This window comes from Chelmon rostratus, chromosome 18, assembly GCF_017976325.1.
Source record: "Chelmon rostratus isolate fCheRos1 chromosome 18, fCheRos1.pri, whole genome shotgun sequence".
NCBI lineage: Eukaryota > Metazoa > Chordata > Actinopteri > Chaetodontiformes > Chaetodontidae > Chelmon > Chelmon rostratus.
Window position 1 is genome coordinate 13,380,036 of NC_055675.1, and position 18,277 is coordinate 13,398,312.

The 18,277-nt window shown below is 43.1% G+C and overlaps 1 protein-coding gene across 2 annotated transcripts in view; it reads right to left on the bottom strand.

Annotated features, from left to right (window-relative positions):
- The window catches only part of wasf1 (WASP family member 1), a 56,442-nt gene that overhangs the window by 16,279 nt on the left and 21,886 nt on the right, over positions 1-18,277 (bottom strand). For both annotated transcript variants that reach the window (XM_041958595.1, XM_041958593.1), the window contains exons 2-5: positions 16,526-16,680; positions 14,909-15,043; positions 5,871-6,024; positions 1,662-1,779 (exon numbers count right to left, since the gene is read on the bottom strand). In XM_041958595.1, the coding sequence (XP_041814529.1) occupies positions 1,662-1,779; positions 5,871-6,024; positions 14,909-15,043; positions 16,526-16,658 (540 nt within the window). In that variant the 5' untranslated portion in view covers positions 16,659-16,680. The remainder of the gene's footprint in view (positions 1-1,661; positions 1,780-5,870; positions 6,025-14,908; positions 15,044-16,525; positions 16,681-18,277) is intronic.

Genomic DNA, 18,277 nt, shown 5'->3' on the forward strand with positions numbered 1-18,277 from the left:
GTGGGGGAGAGCTCTGGAACATTTTCTGTCACGGAACAAAATGTGTTGGCAGCCAATCTCAGATAGCGTCACACTGACTGACAGGTGGCACGGCCCGTCAGGTCCTCCACGCTACAGCTGCATGGGTGATCATGGTCGATTTAGATCTTTCTGTCTGTGTGTGTGTGTTTGTGTGTATCTGTTTGTGTGTGTGCAAAGTTTAGTAGCAAAGAATGATAGAGATGATATCTGTTATATACATAGTTATATATATATATATATATATATATATATATATATATATACACATACATAAATGAGTCTATGTGTGCGCTTAACTCTCATTTTTCATCCTTCACCCTTTCAATGGCTGATTCTGCATGCTCATTGCACACACACACACACACACATTCTCACTGTATTTGCCCTGATCCTCATTCAGACATTTATCCGCCATGATGGTTACACAAACCAACAAATATGCGTAATTCCTCTAATCCATCCTGCTCTCCCTGTGAATGTCCTCTAGGCCTTTCCATGGGGTCTGTCTAACTACCAGTATGGTGAAGAGGGAAATGAACATGGCTTTACAAGCTGAGCCCACCAGAGGCTTTCATTAGAATGAAATCATTGGAACGAGCTTCAGCTACAAGCAGTCACATCAACTTAACCCTCTGAAGCAAATAAGGTCTGTCTACTGCTGCAAATGAGCTTTGTGTTTCATTTTACACTTCAAACAAAAAAAGGTGATGAGTACTAAACCAGATTGCAAATAAACCTGTACTTTAGTCCGACTCTCTTCATTTATTCGCTTAACTCTTGGCTAAACTGGCCCTCTGTCCGCACCATTCCCACCATCATTAAAAACCTCACAACCAACAAATTATATCTTCTTCGTTCACATGAGCCCACAGCGGAAAATCACTCTCCTTACTCTTCATTGACGTGACTGTAATAAGCTTTGATTGACTGTGACGGGGCAAAATGTGGAGCACGCCCTGCTTCCCACGCGAAATGCAAGCTGGTGTTGATTAGAGCTCCTGATGTTGAGGGTGGGAAACCCTTCTATTTGGAGTAGGGGGTCACAGCTCTGTATTTGATGTGGGAGAGGGGCTTTCTATGGATGCGCAAGAGCTTTTTAATGCAATTGTGTGTCTGTGTGCAGAAAAATCAGATTGCATGTGTGTGTGTCTACAGAGTTTCCACATGAGGTTACGTGTGTGTGTGAGAATGTGTGTGCTTTGTGCAGAAGCAGAGAGGTGACGCACAGTGCGGGGGCAAGTGAACAGCAGATGCTCCCATTAATTAGATGTAATGATCACACAAGTAATAACTCAGAGGGCTGACTGGAGGAAGAGTTGATTAATCTCGGAGTGGTGGCTAATTAATGCATTAGACTACATGGTATGGAGCCAGGCCTGTGAATCTATCAGTGCATCAGCCAATCAGTTTATTCAAGCAGGACACATCAATTCATATCTGTGGAGAACACACACTCTCGCTTCACGTCTTCCTCCTCCCTAACCTCAGTGTTCATGTACTCTCAGCCCCACTGCTCATCGCAAGCACCTCGATCTCATGCAGCAACCAAAGAATCAGCACATTCCTCGATTGCTGCACATAAAAAAGGACAATGTAGTGCACGCTGCCTGGACCCTGTGCTTGTGATTGTTCAGACATACCTTCTGTTTCCGCCTCTCCTTCCTCTTGTCCTCTGTGTCCTGCAGCATCTTCTCTCTCCACAGGTCGAAGAAGTAGGATGGATTGGTGTAGAACTTCAGACCCTCCTTCCCATCGTCCCTGCAGATGGACAAAAGAAACAAAGAAATCTTGTTGCATTTTGTTATGGCATAACTTTGTCTTCCTTCTTTCACTAAGATAAATTAAAAACATCACATAAGTTCCGTGGAAATACTGCTAAAGGTCTAAACCTTTGGGTGATACTAGAGCAAGAGCGAGAGAGAATGAATGTGCAACGATTTTCATAAACAAATAATTGTTTTAATCATTTTTAAGCAAAATTTCCAAACATTTGTTGTCTCAGCTTCTCAAATGTGAACATTAGCTGATTTTCTATGTCATACAGTATAATAATGTGGACATCTGCAGTCCCTCCTCCTTTTCTCCCTTTTTGTGCTCCTGTGTTTTCTCTTCCTTGAGTCTCTTGCCAGTCTCTCTCCTGTCCGTCTAGTGATGACATCACTCCAGGGCGGGGCCGACAGGTCGGGCCAGCCTCTTCTCTGGCTGAGCACAGGTGTGATCAATCATACAATCAAAACCACATGGCCACACAGTATAAGAACCCCAGACAACCTACCAGTGTTTGTTGAACTGTTTGTCTACCAGTGTGTAACGTCAAAGACCTCCGTGTGCCTAGTCTATCAGTCTGTCTTGTCTCTATCTATGTATGTATCTGCTCAGTACCCTGACCTGTCCCTGTGTTTTTGCTCAGGTGATTCCAGTCACCTGCTCTCATTTGTGCCCTGCCTGTCTGCTCCCCTTGTGAGACTCGAGTGAAAAACCTACCACTGAAACCCTCGTCTGGATCTCGTCTGTCTGGACTCCTCATGTAGACTTTCCTAACTCTAACCTTTTGGACCTTTTCTGTCTGCTAACCCCGAAGACTCAGATCAGGAGCTTTTGGGAATGTGCACCATTGAAATCTGTTCCTCTTGGGAACTCTGTTGGTTTGCTTGCTGAACATTTATTAAACTATTACTTTGCACACTTCTGTCTCCTGCCCCTCTGTCAGAAACTGGCATAAGATTCTGTTTAAATAGGCCATTAATCAATGAACCAAAAGCAAACAATGGCTGAAAATGGGCATCAAAATTTCCCACACTTCAAGGTACCATCGTCAAATGTCTTGTTTTGCCCACCCAACAGCCCGAACCCCCAAAACATTAACTTTACAATAATGTAAGACCAATAAAAGCAGCAAATTCTTACATTTGAGAAGTTGGAAGTGGAAAATGTTTTGCATTTTCTTATATATATTATACTTTCTTAAATACTATTATGCTATACAATGACCAATTTTCTGTTGATTAATTAATAAATGACAACTAATTTCAGCTCTAAGTAAAGAATAGGCTGACAAGGGGAGTGGAGAACAAACTTATAGTGCTTCTGTCTCTTAAAATTCAGGCGGCAGGTGATGCAGAATTTCGACAACCCTGAAAAAAGGAGAGTGAGCGAGACGTTTGCTAATAGTCGTTTTTCATTTCCTGTGTCCTGCCCTTGCCTGTCTTAGCCTGCTTTCCTTCAAGAAATCCTATCTGTTTACCAGCTGAATAATAGCTGCTGTGTTATCATTCATTCCCTCTCAACTCTGCTCCGCTCTCTGTCTTCTTCACTCACATTATAGAAGCTTTTGTGGTCGGTGGTCACTGGGGGGGAACAGTGCCATGACGACAGGCAGGGAAGCAAAATAAGACTTCTGACAGGCACAGGTAGTTATCATATCAAAACGTCCCTCTTGGCACGGAAATTATCATTCAAAAACGGTCATACGCGCTGTCCGGAAACGTAATTCCTTATGAATATGAGGATAAGCCTTGTAAATTGCCCCTCTGATGTGTTTCTCTCCTTTCTTGGCAGTTTCCAAATTTTTTTCTTTCCATATCTGGGTCTGTGTTTGACCACCCAGCTGCATTCATCCTACAAAACACAGCTCAATAGTTCTCCAAGCACTGGAAAGCACCAACCCCAGAGTAGGGACTTTTTTTTGGCACCTGGAACAACCATAGAAGAGCTAAAAGTAGCTCCTGGTTCCTCCGGTCAAAGCGCAGGGAAATATCTGAGTCCTTCAAAAATCAGTGGTGCATCGAATTGTATTGTGCTAGAATCGTATACAAAGGTTTTTTGCATTTTTGTTTTTCAATTCCAAAATTTTAAGTCACTGTTCTAGCCCCATAGTGGCTGGGCATCACAAACTAAAAATAATATGTATTAAAATTTATTAAAAATAATATGTTTAATATGTGCAAACACTGCAGTGTACATATGATCTACTTAAAGTCAATACTTGGTGTTCTCCTGCAATCTAAGTAACAATGCAGATCTAAATGTCCTCTCTCTTACAGATAGATCTCTTCTGACTGTCTCTTACAAAAAATATTCCTGAACATGGCTGAAGGGCACATGAAAGGGTATTTCAGATTTCCTTTGACACTTGAAAGGAATATAAAGAAATATTTGGTGTGTCCTGTCCATTCAGTTTTCCTGACTTGAACTTATGTGTAGCTGCCTTCACAGAGGGTCGGGTACATTTTGGGAGGCAATTATTTGATGATGACACCAAAAAGAACAAGAACACAGAACATGAAAAGGAAAAGCTTCAAAAAGGCAAGAGTGGAAAGTTTAATGATATGCAACACAACAAAGGGAAGAAAATAGAATTTTACAATGGGATAGGGCAAGGGTGGAGAGAGAGCTACAGTAGCGTGTGTGCACAGTGGGTAGTATTTGACTGTTTGTGTAAATCATTATGCATGGTGTTCACTCTGAGTATATTTGAGGCGGGTGTTTGTGTGTGTGTTTGTGTGTGTGTGTGTGTGTGTGTGTGTACAAAGATAGAAAGAGAGAGTACAGCAGCTGTGCTCAGGGTGGATCTGAGAAATAACAGCCTGGGGAGCTGTCCCAGGGAGACTCCTGGTGTGATGTGTGGAGAGCATAGGCGAGTAGAAGAAAATGAGCAGCGGAGAGCAAAGGAAAGGAGAGGAGAACAAACTGAGGACAGGAGGAAAACAAAATAAGGAGGAGAGGAGAGGAAAAGAAATGAGTGAAGATGAAAGTAAGGGGAGGAGAGGAGAAGGAGGAGAAGAAAGGAAAGGAGAGGAAAATACAGTAAGGAGAGAAAAGGAGAGGAAAATGAGGAGTGGGGAGGATAACAAAATGTTAGGAGAAGCACTAATATTAATGCATAAATACATAAATCCCTCTCTCTCATGGACACACCAGTCGAGCAACTGTCCTCTATAATAGATACTAATCCACTCCACCGTGTGCTCAGGGTTACTCCATCAGTTGGGGGTGATTCCAGCCAGCCTGGGAAATTACCTTTAGGCTTCAAGTGTACATATGTTTATGTCTGATTCGACCACCGCCATTAAACCTCTGAATAAAAACTTGTCTCCAGCCAGCAGAAACATGACATTTAGAGTACGATTTGGAAATAGCCTCAACAAGGCCGACACCCACACCTGCCTTTCGCTTGGTCTAAGCCACGTCAAGACCCAGAGGTTGAAAACACACCCATGACAGGTTTAAATACCACAACCTACACCTGCACCTGTCTCCCTCCAGTGTAAATGTCTCCAAACACACACACAAAATGAAAAGACTGCGTTTGAGCTGTAACCTTCTCCAACTGGCTTGGTCAGGGTGAAAGTATTACACAGAGATGGGTCATGTAAGATGCTGCAGGAGAAAAAAAAGAGGAGCGAGAGGGGGAAAAAAAAGAAGCAAGAAAACAGCAGGGTGAGAAGGCTGAGGGAGGGAAGGGAGGGGAGTGCTGGCCAGCAGAGCTTTTTATGGATTATTCATCTTCAGATGACTCCCTCTATCGCTCTGCTCACCCGGCTCCACCTCAAGAGCTAAGAGAGATGCCTGGCGAAAAAGAGCCACAAGTCTGCTGATAATAATATACCAACAAACCAGGGTGCACAAGCAAGTGTTTCAATACATGCAAAATCAAACTTTGTATCCGTTTGAGGCTACAGCAAGCTAAGTGTGTGTTCTCTATTTTCTGTCTATCACTGTGAGCACCACCGTTCTGCTTAATGAAAGCTTTTATAGTAGAAGGAAGAAGTATGATGCAAAAGAACAGGTCAAAACATCATACCCCAGAGTATTTTTCGTTAAGTTAGTGCAACAAGCAGAATTCAGACCTGTAGGGCGTGAGGATGTTGAGGGGTGGCGGCTGCTCGCATGTCTGGAAGGTCTCCTGCAGTGGGATGGGCAGCGACTTGCGGTCAAACAGCTGCTGGTCCTGAATAGTGGAACTCCTGAAAGCCTTCCTCATGGTGATGTCCTGAAGAGACACTGAGGGAAAGAAGGAAGGATGGAGAAGAAAGAAAGAAAGGTTCACAGTTATTATATGTGATACATGTGAGTTTGCCAACTGTGTGACTGACAGAAAGATAAGAAAAATGAGAAATCACTTAAAGATTCATGCTTGTTGCTCTTTGGCTGTACTTCCCAACAGACCTTCTGTCTTTCTCATGTCTTGGATGAACACAATAATTCAGATTTGGCTCCATCTCATCACTATCATCGAACTCGACAATGACATCATCACTCACAGTCAGAATCAGTGTGGAGTACTAAACCTAAAATAAACCACTAATCATACTCCCTTAGGCGAACACTACATTGTTGTCCTAATTGGCTAATTTCAATTCCCCTAAAGCCAACCCACACATGACGGGGAAGCTGAGCTGGGCTAGGCAGGGCTAAGGCAGTGTGTCAGACAGAGGCTGTGGGAGTAATCGCCCCTCTTTCATAAAGGAACAGCTGACATTTTTGGAGGGCAAAAGAATAACAGAGGAAAATCAATGCTGCACATCTGAAGCTTTCAGAAAAACAGGTTGGAGAGACAGCTGAGGGAAGAGGAAACACAGCCACACGAATGCATTCCCACAATATGGTCCAGGCCAAGTAGAAAATGACAAGTTTTGGAAAGAAATCCAGAGCGTTGCAACCGCGTCTGAATTATACATGAGAGCATAACAAATGGATACACTTTATTGCTGCCCAGGGGAAGACTGACAAAGTCATGTGGCATACAGTAAAAGTATTGTTACAGTTCTCTGTTATTAGCCTTTATACCACACACACGCACACACACGCAGAACAAAATGACGTAAAAGAATCAATACTAAACCTAAAACCCAAAACAGGGAGTAGATCTCCTTCAAGCCAAACAAATAGAATAATTGAGTTACTAAGACCATTATTGAATATTTGTCTAAATAAGACAAACAAAGCCATTTGACTGTGAAGAGGTCCAGAAAGGACCAACTGCCCCAATCTGGGTTTATATTACAGCAGTACAACTGGGTAATGACTTTAACTGACTCTCATTGTACTAAAGGGCTGGCCACCTGAGGCCCTGAAGTATCATTATTGACAAACACTTATCAGTGAGCCAAGGTTTGGTAAGTAACACTCTGGGAGAGAGAAAGACAGCGAGTGAATGCTAGAGGGAGATAATAAAACTGTACAGACACAACAGAGGCAGGGCCGGGGAAACAGGGGACGGCCAGAGACTGATAGAAGAGGCACTAAATGCAAAAACAAAGAGCAGGGGCTGAAAAAAAGGAAGCATTCACAGGAAATACAGGCAAATGAATGGTGCGAAATAGAAGGGAATTGGAGAACCAAAGGGAGAGACAGATCCAGAGAAACATGAGAGGAACATGCAAATAAAGAGGAAGGAGTGGTGTAGGAGAATGCAAAACACATGAAAACATACAGCGTGACTTCTGTGAGAAAAACAGAAAGGCATGAGGGAAGTATCCCGTAAGAGAAACGCAGTAACCTGAGATGAGATGAGGGTGGATTAAGCTTCGAAGACAACACAAGGGAGAAACTCTAGACCCAGAAGAACACATAGTGTCCACACTATATTGTTCTACAGTAAACAGACACAACCACAGGAGAAAACTGATATCACACCTCTGATATTGATTTATTGTATTACGATTTATCAAAATTTTCTATTAAATCCTGGGACTTATTGTTGTAGAGTTATAAATGCTTGCCTACCCACATCGTTCCATACGTATTTTTCTTCTTTTAACTATTTACTTAAAAAGATATTCAAATGGAAAAAAAACTGCTGCGCTCTGGGGAGCATGGCGATGCTGCTACAGCAAAGTTTGACAAAGCAAGAAACACAAACAGTCAGTTCAGACGAGTTGGTAAACAAACCAGCGTGTAGCTGGATGATCTATTTGACGGTAAAACTGAAAAGTGCTGGTAATAACCTCTCACTGCAAAGGAGAACTGCAAACACGCTTACATCAAGGGTTGTTGGGGAAAGCAGAAACAAAGTGTACAATGGACAGTTTAATAATTTAACTGTTATTCCTTTGTTTCCTCTTTCAAATAAGTCTGGTTAACCTGGAGGTTTGTCTAAAACTTGTATAACTGTTTGACTGCTAGTGTTTCAGGCCCCATCTGACTTATTTTTGATGATGCTGCAGCATTTCCAGACGTCAGCAACTGACTTGATGAGTAGTCATTATAAGTGAAATCAAAATAAGACCTAAGTTGTAATAAACCTGAATTATCCATTAAGGATTGTACTTATTCTTGCATCTTCGGTAATAAACTTCAGTTCCTTGATCAGCGATGTAAGAGGGGACCAATGATAATGCAAAATAAATAAATAAATAAATAAATATCAAAGCCATAGCCACAGTGGAATGACAATTACACCACTCACAGTGATCACAGAGGAGAGAAATGCTTTGGATAAGTAGGAGTAATGGTGAGATCTAAGAAGCGGAAGATTAGAGAGGGTAAGAGATATAGATGTGGGAAAGGAGATATGAACATTAAAGTGATGCTTTTTTTATGACACCTTAGTGATCCCTGTAGGGCAGTGGCCCCTTTTCAAAGGAAGGTTAGACTGAAGGTCAGAAAGGTGGACCTGGATCTGACGCCAACACCCTCCTTCTCACCGATAACAACTGCACAGACAGAGTGGACCGTTACAGACACATGACACTCGGCAAGTTGCAATTAGGCGTTGCGGAGTGCTGCATGTTAGGCAAGAACGCTGTGTCCTGCTGCCCCAAAACATTCGGAGAGAGCAGCGGGCTGTCAGATGGTGTGACGAGTATGTGCAACAGCGACAAACAGGAGCGAGGCAGTGCAGAAGTGTGTGTCAGGATGCGTTTGATGCTGAGTGAGGTGGCTAGAAACCTCTGCCAAGCAACACTGAGCACTGAGAGAGGCACACTGCACTAATCAATGTGGGCAGAAACACAGAAGGCACACACACACACACTCACACACACATCAGATTAGTCAAACACACACGCAGATGGATATCTTAACATGATGTTCTACATCCTAATTACAAAATGTCACTTATTCAGCTGAACTACCAATTACCCCCATTTAGTGAAGACATTTTGCTAATGAGAAAAATGTGAGTGTATGCGTTTGGGAGTGAACGAGTAAGTGAGTGAGTGGCTGGAAGTGCGTGTGTGTGTGTGTGTGTGTCGGGTCGAGAGGCACCAGGTGCAGCAGCAGCCTCTGATCTCAGCCTGTGAAGCTCCTTATCAGTAAGCGAGTGGTGGATAGTTCATATCTCTCTCTCTCCCTCTCGCTCTCTCATATCTCTCTCTCAGACAGATAGCATCTAGCTAAAACACCCTCAACCAAAGCGAGGTGAGGAAGTTCTAGACACACACACACCTCAAGCAGCTTTCCTAAAAGTTTGAGGGAAATGATGTTTTCCCTCTTGTCATACCCTCCTTCATAGAGATGCAGTCCTACACACAACCACTGAAGATAAGAAAAGGCATAGGCCAAGCTGTCTTTTAGCATGCAGACAGTTCTCTCTCCTCTGTTGTACTTCAATGCAAATGTTGCCCTATATCCCCCCCCCCATGCACGCTTCCTCCTGCAGCCCTGAATCACTCTTTCCTCTGTCATACTCCATCATTTGCAGACTTTCAGTCTCTCTCTTGCTTATTCTTTGTCCTTTCTTTCATTTTGTCCTCTTCCTCTCCTACAGTCTACCTGAACATTCTCCCTCTTGCACTGGCAAACTTTGTAAATCACCAGTGTTGTGCACAACGTGAGAATAAACAGCTGTGTCGTGGGTAAGACAGAATGTTACAAAGTAAGACGGACTTAAAATACATAAAGCGCATGCCCTCCATCTGCAATTAGTATGGGGACATTGCATTGGTATTTCCAGTTGTGTGTCATGAGTTAGTGTTTACTAAGAATTGAGTGGATGAACTGTGTGCGTCTCCTCATCAGTTTTGTTTTGACTTAAGAAAGCTTTTGGGTTTTATCACCAAGAATGCTTCTGGATGAACTGTCATTACTGAGAACAAGAACATTTTTCATAATCACTGGAGTCTGTATGAAGTAAATCTTGTCAGACCAGTGTCCCTTTGGCTGCCAAATGGTGAGGCGGGCCACAAACACATATCTGATCGTGCACGTAAATAACAAGAAGTGGCTGATATGAATAAAATTCTCTGTCACGGTATGTGTAATTTAATATCATATCAACTTCTAGAGTGATATGGCCACTTTTTTTTATTACACTAAGTCAATTGAGAAATGATTCATGGATAAATAACCAGGCAGAAAAGCCTGTTTTCTGTCTAATCCAACAAATCAAATTCCTGACAAATTGGGGCACTTCATCCCATTGACACAAAAATGGCACAAAAATCCAAACTGCCAAAAAATAGTCCTGCCTCAACATCCAGGGACATTGAAGAGATAACTGCAGAAAATGTACTACTGCTGTGTTATATGTTTGATATTGCAATATAAAATTGCATATACCTTGACATTTTTAATGCAAATATTTAGCCATTAAACAAATAGAGTTAGTTAGTTCGTCGACTACACTGTCTGTTTGAACCGTTAATCACTGATACACATGTTAAATATAAACAAGTGTGTTACTGCGCTTCATCTGGATGGGTGTTTTCACTGTAGCAGGCTGGAGGATCAGAGCTTCACTTGCCTTTTGAAAGCAGGGTCTGTAGTCAATTTGTCAATAAAATGTGTCGCTGTTAACCCACCAGGTCATCATTGTGTTGCTGGTCAAAAGGCACGCACGCCTGCAGGAGGTGATTCCTTGCACCGGTGAGTGCATTGACTGTGGTGCATGGTCCTTATGACTCTGTGCGTGTCTTTCACTGAACATCCGGCATGTGGGTGCTGGTTTAAGAGTTAATGTTCTTGTAATTATAGTAGTTAATGTAATTTTCCACCTACCCGCCACCAACCCAGTTGGTCCATATCTGACTGAAGATTTCACTCTTGAACGAGCCACATGTGAGCACACACGTGTGAGGCACTTTTCATTCCTTGCATTTTACTAAACTTAGTACTATTTGCACTCTACTGTCTTTGTACTTCGTTGTCTCGTTTTTCTGTTCTTATTTTGTACACACATCACAAGGGATGCAATTTAATTCTCCTATATACACAGTTTTGCATCGAGAGAATGTATAAATTCTACCATGGCTTTGACCTTGACAGAGGATTGTATTAAATAGCCCATCCTTTCACCTTTCACCTTTAAACATATTTTACTACTGCCTCTGAGGTGTGTGTCTGTGAACCTGATCATTTGAAATGTTGTGCCTTGAATGCAAATGACTCATCTTACTCCTCCAAACTACAACCTTTCCAAAAACAAAGTTACTAAATAACATAATAGGAGTTCAGGAGAGACTGTGGCCTTATTGTAGTTTTATAAAATACCAATTATATTCAGTGTGTGCAGGTACTGCTTTAGTAAGTGTCCTTCACAGAGAGAGAGACAAAGAGGGGGATGAAGGGGGAGAGGTATGTACTAAGTGCTGGAGAAAATAGGAGTCCAGGGGGTTAACAACAAGTAGAAGACAAAAACCAAGGAAAAACGAGAAACATAAATACTGAAAGATCAAGATGTCATGTGAGAGACATATAAATAAGTAAATAACATTGGCAATAAAAGAAGAATAAAGAAGGAATATAGAATCAGAGACACTGAAGGACTAATGGAAAAAGAGGGAAGGAGTGAAAGACTATGGAGTCCATAAGGAAACAGTTAGAGCCCAGAGGGACTCGGGGTGGCTTTGTGGCCTTCCATAATGGCCTGCAGCCACTGCAGTGATATAACGGTGCCATTAAATAGGGGATACAGGCCATTAGTTTGGCTGGCTGGAGTGATGGGGAAAGAGAGCCTGACAGCACACAAATAGCATCCATGCAAGATGGAGGGAGAGCAGAGATCAATCAGAGAGATGGGAGTGGGCTGGGCAGGACAACAAAGACAGAGAAGGTGTCGGGGGGCAGCTGGTGGTCAGGAGAGGAGAGGAGGACGAGAGGGGGAGTCTAAAGGGCAAAGTAAGGACAATACCCTTTAAAGGCTTGAGGGTACACGAGGTGTGGGCAAGGTGAACGTGTGTGTGTGCGTAATTACCAGATTGAATGTGCATAAATTCATGTGATGAAGAACTTTTGACCTCAGCCACTGCGCCACAAATGACACTGTATACATCACTCTGGCCATCTCTCCATCACACCCCCTCCCCGACCTTCACAGAAACATCGTTCATGCCATCCACCATTTTACACTCTGCAACCTCAGGCTTCAGACTGATAATCGTGGAAGTCTATTGCTGCTGTGTTGGATCTGTACAAACGGCCAAGTGGCTGAAAGATTAAGAGGTACAGTGTACTGAGATTCCAAGATTGTGACTGATCTTTATACCCAATACTGAAGTCACATTTGCTATTTATCAACTTACAGTCTGTGCAAACTGTGAAGGGAAGTTTAAAGTTCCTGGGTGTATAAACTCCTGTGCAGCTGTTATAGTTAGGTTAAAGGCATACTAAATGTGTAATAAAATGTCATATATAAACATTTATTTTTATCTAGAGACTGTGATTTATTCAAATATTGACTGAACCACGGTTTACTTTTCTATTTTTTTTTTGTTTAGAACAAATTGTCATGTTCTCTGACATAATTCTGCAGGGTTTGCAAATGATGCACTTCACACGTTTCCGCAGCGATGTGCTTCCAAGACTTTTTGAAGCAAGTTGGTTCGAGTGCAATCAGTTGATAAGCACATTTTCTCAGGTCATTAAAGAACATCAAAGAGGCTTGCAAAGGGTTTTGTGAACAGTATCTGTAAAATACTTATTGTGTGCTACACTCTCCTCCTTCCTACCCGACCCCCATCCTCCGATCTTTATCCCTCTACGGTCCTGATTTATGGCGCCTGCACTCGTTCCCCTCTCCTTCACTCCTCCTCTCATGCTGACCACAGACCCACACAGACAATTACAAGCCAAGTCGTATGATTGTGCTAAAAGCATACACTTTAAAGTGTGTACAGCAGTGTGTGTTTGAGTGTGTGAGGGTAAGGAAAAGGGTGGGGGTGGGGATGAAAGGTGGAATTTACGGGAAACAAACCCCTCCCACAACTGTCCATCTTTCTGTCACATTTATCAAACTGCCCTCCTTGAAGTTTTGGCAGTCAACACACACGACTACACCACCTCGCCCTTGTAGTAACTCAATTTCACAAATCTTACATGACTAACGGTGGGGAAAGGAAAGTAGAGCACAGGTTTTTCCATTTGCAGGACGACTTCATTTGGTTATACATGAGTGCGGAGGAGTTGAACTGAGTGGGAACCTCTGTAACCTGCAGAGGAGGCCATTTTCAACCTGGCCCAGAAAATTCTGCGGTACAATCCTTTTACACTCCACTGCTTTTGCTGCAGTGCCCGGTATTATGCACCCATCCCTCTATCCTTCCATCTTTCTTACTCTCCTCCTCCCCCCCGACTCCCCACAACCACACTTAAACTGCAACTGAGCTGATCCTTATCCTCTGACTCTCAAGCCAATACTTCAGGCTAAAGGGGGTAAGTCAGGCTTATTTATGAAGGGAGATAAAACTAAGGACCACATGCACAGACGCAGCAGACACACGCATACACCCAGAATCACTTCAAAATCTGTGTCCAAACACGGGCACATCACATGAATATAAACAAGTAGCCTTATGCCAAAACGATATAAAGATCGGCTTTGTTGTTACTCGGGTATTTCCCCCAGTCTATCAGTAGATGCATATCTAATAACATAAATGTTAATATCGTATCCTCTGCAGGGTAAGATAACGAGCCTTGTGTGCATGAGAGGGAGAGTACCTCAGTGTGTGTGCAGTGAGACAAAGAGTGTGTCAGCGTCTGCCCTTCAACCTCTGAAGGATAATATGGACTCACTTACCAGCTGAGACACCCTGCACCAACAGACTTCCACAATTAGATCACACATAATTATTCAATTAGCGCAGCTACAGGATGTGGACAGAGTGAGGAGAAGAGGTGGTGAGAGGAGGGAGAATAATGGAGGATAGAACACAAAGGAGGGTTAGGGTGAGCAGTCGGAGTAATCTGGACCTGGAAGAGTCCGTTCCTCGACTGTGTTTGACACACAGACCCATGATTCTGCAAAAGAAACAATTCATTGACTTGTAAAGTGTTATCAAAGCCTGTGCTCGCATTCACTGAAAACCCATAAGCGGGGAGGGTAACCCTGTGAGTATTTTACTGTCTCCGTGTCAGTGACAAGGAAGCAGTTAAGAGTAGCATTGTGCAAAGCCGTAAACACACTGCTGGCCCATGGGAAATCGATACGGTGCCTTGGAGCATGGTATTACACTGCTGTGATTCGCTCACTTTTTCTTTTGCACCCACTGCACTCTCCTCAAGCTATGCTACCCTGTCACCCCGCCTCCCCTCTCTCAGGATAACCCAGCTTACCTGACAGTCAGGCGATTATCGCGTTCCTTTATATATTTGCTCAACTCAGATACAGCCTGACCATAGATCCAATTTCTCCTCACAAAGAGGAGGCCTTTAGTGGGTAAACAAGCATCCCATCAAACTGAAACTCTGGCACAATGTTTCTAATAGAGGCCGGGGTTTGCACTATTGGGTTATGAAAAATGCTGCACCGTCTCATAGCTGACTGTTCCTTTAATAACAGCCATTAACACTGGAGGTGAGGGGGGGCAGGCAGGCGAGCTCCATCACACAGCTGACACACACACACACAAAGGCACAAATCTAATTTGGTGCAGTAGCAGCATCACTGAAAGAAGTCTGTTTGTGTGTGTGTGTGTGTGTGTGTGTGTGTGTGTGTGTTACTCACATTCCTCTTCTTTGGGGTCCAGCTGTGTGACACTGATGGAGAGGCGGTCCACACGCTCTTGCAGAGAGTTGACCCGGAAAGAGAAGGTGTGGGCCTCGTTGAACAGCTCTCCAAACAGGTCCTCTGCATATTTACCTGCACGAATGCACACACACACACACATGCGCACACACACACAGAGAGGCACAGAAAAGTTTTTTTTTTTCTTGGAACACTCATGACTACTCAACTATGTGTAGTTTCTGTATGTGCAGATAATGAGAAATGTGTTAATTGTCTAAAATAGGTACATGCTATTCCTAAGTGCCATTTCACTTCAGTGTAGGTGTTAGTTATCTTTAATATCAACTCTCTCTGTGGGCTTGTAATTTACAACACTCAGGTCCTTTTGTTTTGAAGAGGTAAACCAAAATACTTTGTCAGACACAATCACAGCAAACTAGAAGTGCTGTTCTTCCTCTGTGTCAAGCATCATAATTCTAATGACGTGCAATTACTGATATTGAGACATGCCAGTGCGCGGAGACTGGAAACCCGTAGGGAACGTATCGTTGAAGGCTGACTGCTCTGATGGAGATGTGAGTGTTTACACAAATAAAGCTGTGAGATACCGGAGTTAGAAAAACAGAAAGATGCAGATTAAACTGAAGAGGAAGGCAAATTACTTTTGCTTCACATGGTAACACATTTCAGACAGGTTTTTGTTGTACTTTAGAGTGGATCCCAGCTTCCATCCAGCTAAAAGTAGGCAATGACTTCCGTTATTGGCAAATCACCAAATATCTTCTGCAGCAAGAATGAGGGACTGGACTCATTATGCTATTCGTGTTCATTATGCTATTAAACCACAATAACTTAAAGCTTATTTCTGCTCTTTACTGGCTAATAGATAGCTCATTACTAAATCAACCAGCACAGTTTCAGGGATGCCCACTCAAAGTCGCTAATCGGAGCCGTGAGTTGAGAAGCCTCCGAGTCAACTTGCCTCATGTCAGTTGAAAGCACTTCTTTTTCAGCTGCGTCACAGCGTGGCAGGCTGCAAACTTTACAGGCCGACTCTGACATGGTCTAAACACAAAACGAAACTGTGACTGAAGTAGAAAAGGGTGACGGAGGCAGAGGGCATCGTGACTTGGCTGCTCCAACTCTCTGCTCTGACTGCCGGTGAGGTCGGCTAAGCTACTTTTGAAACTAACACCGGTACCACCTCCTCTACTGTCGTCCGTTTTGATTGACTCTTCCGTCTGACAGCACCCAGCAGGAGAGAGATGCTCCGTGGTGCGCTGGGATTTAATAACTGAACACTTTTACTCTCTCTGTGTGGAAATGTGAGGCATTAAAACGTGGGTCTTACAGATAAAGCAAGACTAATTTACGCTAGGTTTAGTGTGCGGCAGCTGTTTTGCAGGTGCACTGAACTGAAACTAACTGGACAGGGGAGTGAAATACATATTGTTCCTATTTGCAGGAAGGTGTATTAAACAAAAGACATCAGTGATAATGTTGAATGAGTATAAGAAAGAAAAATATTATTAGATGACAAAAAGCACGTAAAAATGATAAATTAAAATGCAGAATATGTGTGTATCTATGTGTGTGTGCGCGCGTGCTACTGACTGAGGCTGCTGAGCTGGCGTATGACGTTGGCCAAGGAGATGTTAGTCACACACTCCAGCTCATTCTTGATGTTCCTTGGCAGCACCGTGTGGCACAGGTGCCTGGGCTCGATGGTGCGCTTCACCAGCGGCATCCTTCTGCTGCGACACCACTACCTGCAGGAGTCGGGTGGAGGGGGGCAGGACGGGGGGAAAAGAAGGAATAGAAGACAAAGCTTCACTAGTGCAACAATTCAAGTTACAGACATTCTGATTTTTCTGTTTAACACAACACTGAACCCAATAGAAGAGATGGATATGAACCAACACCAGAATTACCACAACAGAGCAATGGAGAGAAAAGCATTAGCAGAAGAGAGAGCGAGATGACAGAACACGATAAGTACAGTTAAACATGATCCTGGAGAAATATAAAATGCAACAGAAGAAGCAGGGAAGTAATGTTTTGACACTGCTAACGGCCATGTTGCCTCATCTGTTTAACTGGCTTGGCACTGTCGTGTCCTTTTCATCTTGCATAGCCAGGGCTAACAAACCTCAGCACTTTGTCTGCCCACTCAGCCATGCTAATGGTATTAAGGCTGCAGTGTTAGGCTGCTTAGGCCCAACTCTCCTCCATTTACGTCAACACCAAAAAGAAGGACGACGGCCCAAAACCACAGAAGACACAAAGGCTGCAGTGATCTGGAAGCAGAATTTTTTTTACAGAGACTGTACTAGGTGCACTCAATGCACAACCTTGCACTTATTACACCTTTTTACCTCAAAGAGCCACGAGAAACAGAGTCTACAAGTAGCTAGCAGCTCTGTGACGCCCTAAACATCAACAGAGTGACAATGCTAACATGTTGCTTAGCATTAATGCATAATGCTTTCCATGTTCATCTTAGTTTAGCATGTTAGCATTTGTTAATAAGCACAAGCCTAAGCTGTTATGATGCATTTTGTTATTACTAGATAATGCATCTCATTAAAACAAACTTTTCCCGTTATAACACCATGAGTTGGTATCTTATTATAACACTTCTAATGTTGTTTAAATCGAGAAATTGTAGGGCATAGGGCAAAACGCTATCTACCACCACAACTCCCCCTGTGACAGCAACAGTTAATCATGCTAACAAAATCAAGTCTCTCTGCTAATTTTTAATTACAGCAAGAGCCAGTGTGTGTGTGCAGTGATGTGGAGATCAGACGCTCACATGGACTGCCTGATTGAGTGGGCTTGACAGTGATAAGGCCTCGTTAAAGCACTGATTAAACTTTAATTGACGTCTAGTACTTTTAAACCCCCCCTCCTTGCATTCTTAGCGGTGTAGCTGTCACTGAGAAATAAACATGATTATTGACCGTATCCATAAAAATGTAGGGCAAGGAAGGCTATTCTAGGAAGTGACCCAGCTATAGATGGTTAGAGGGGAGAGAGAAAGAGCCCAGTAAAAAGCTTTGTTGAGGTGATTCATCATGGAAGCGTCTTAAATGGGGCCAAAAATGTCCATAAAAGGAAAGAATGAGAACTCGCACCTCTCTAAGCCATTGTTAGAGTGGTTTTCAATGAGATGTGCGGGCGATTTACTGCGACACAAACCCAAACACAGCACCAAAATCCCTGCCCACTTCTAAAATAACAAGACATCCTCTCCACTCTTTACAGGCTTTTTATATTTCCTCCCACAGTCTCTCAATCACCCACCCACACACACACACACACATCACCTCCTGATTGGGAATACCTCTTGACCCAACGTGCGCT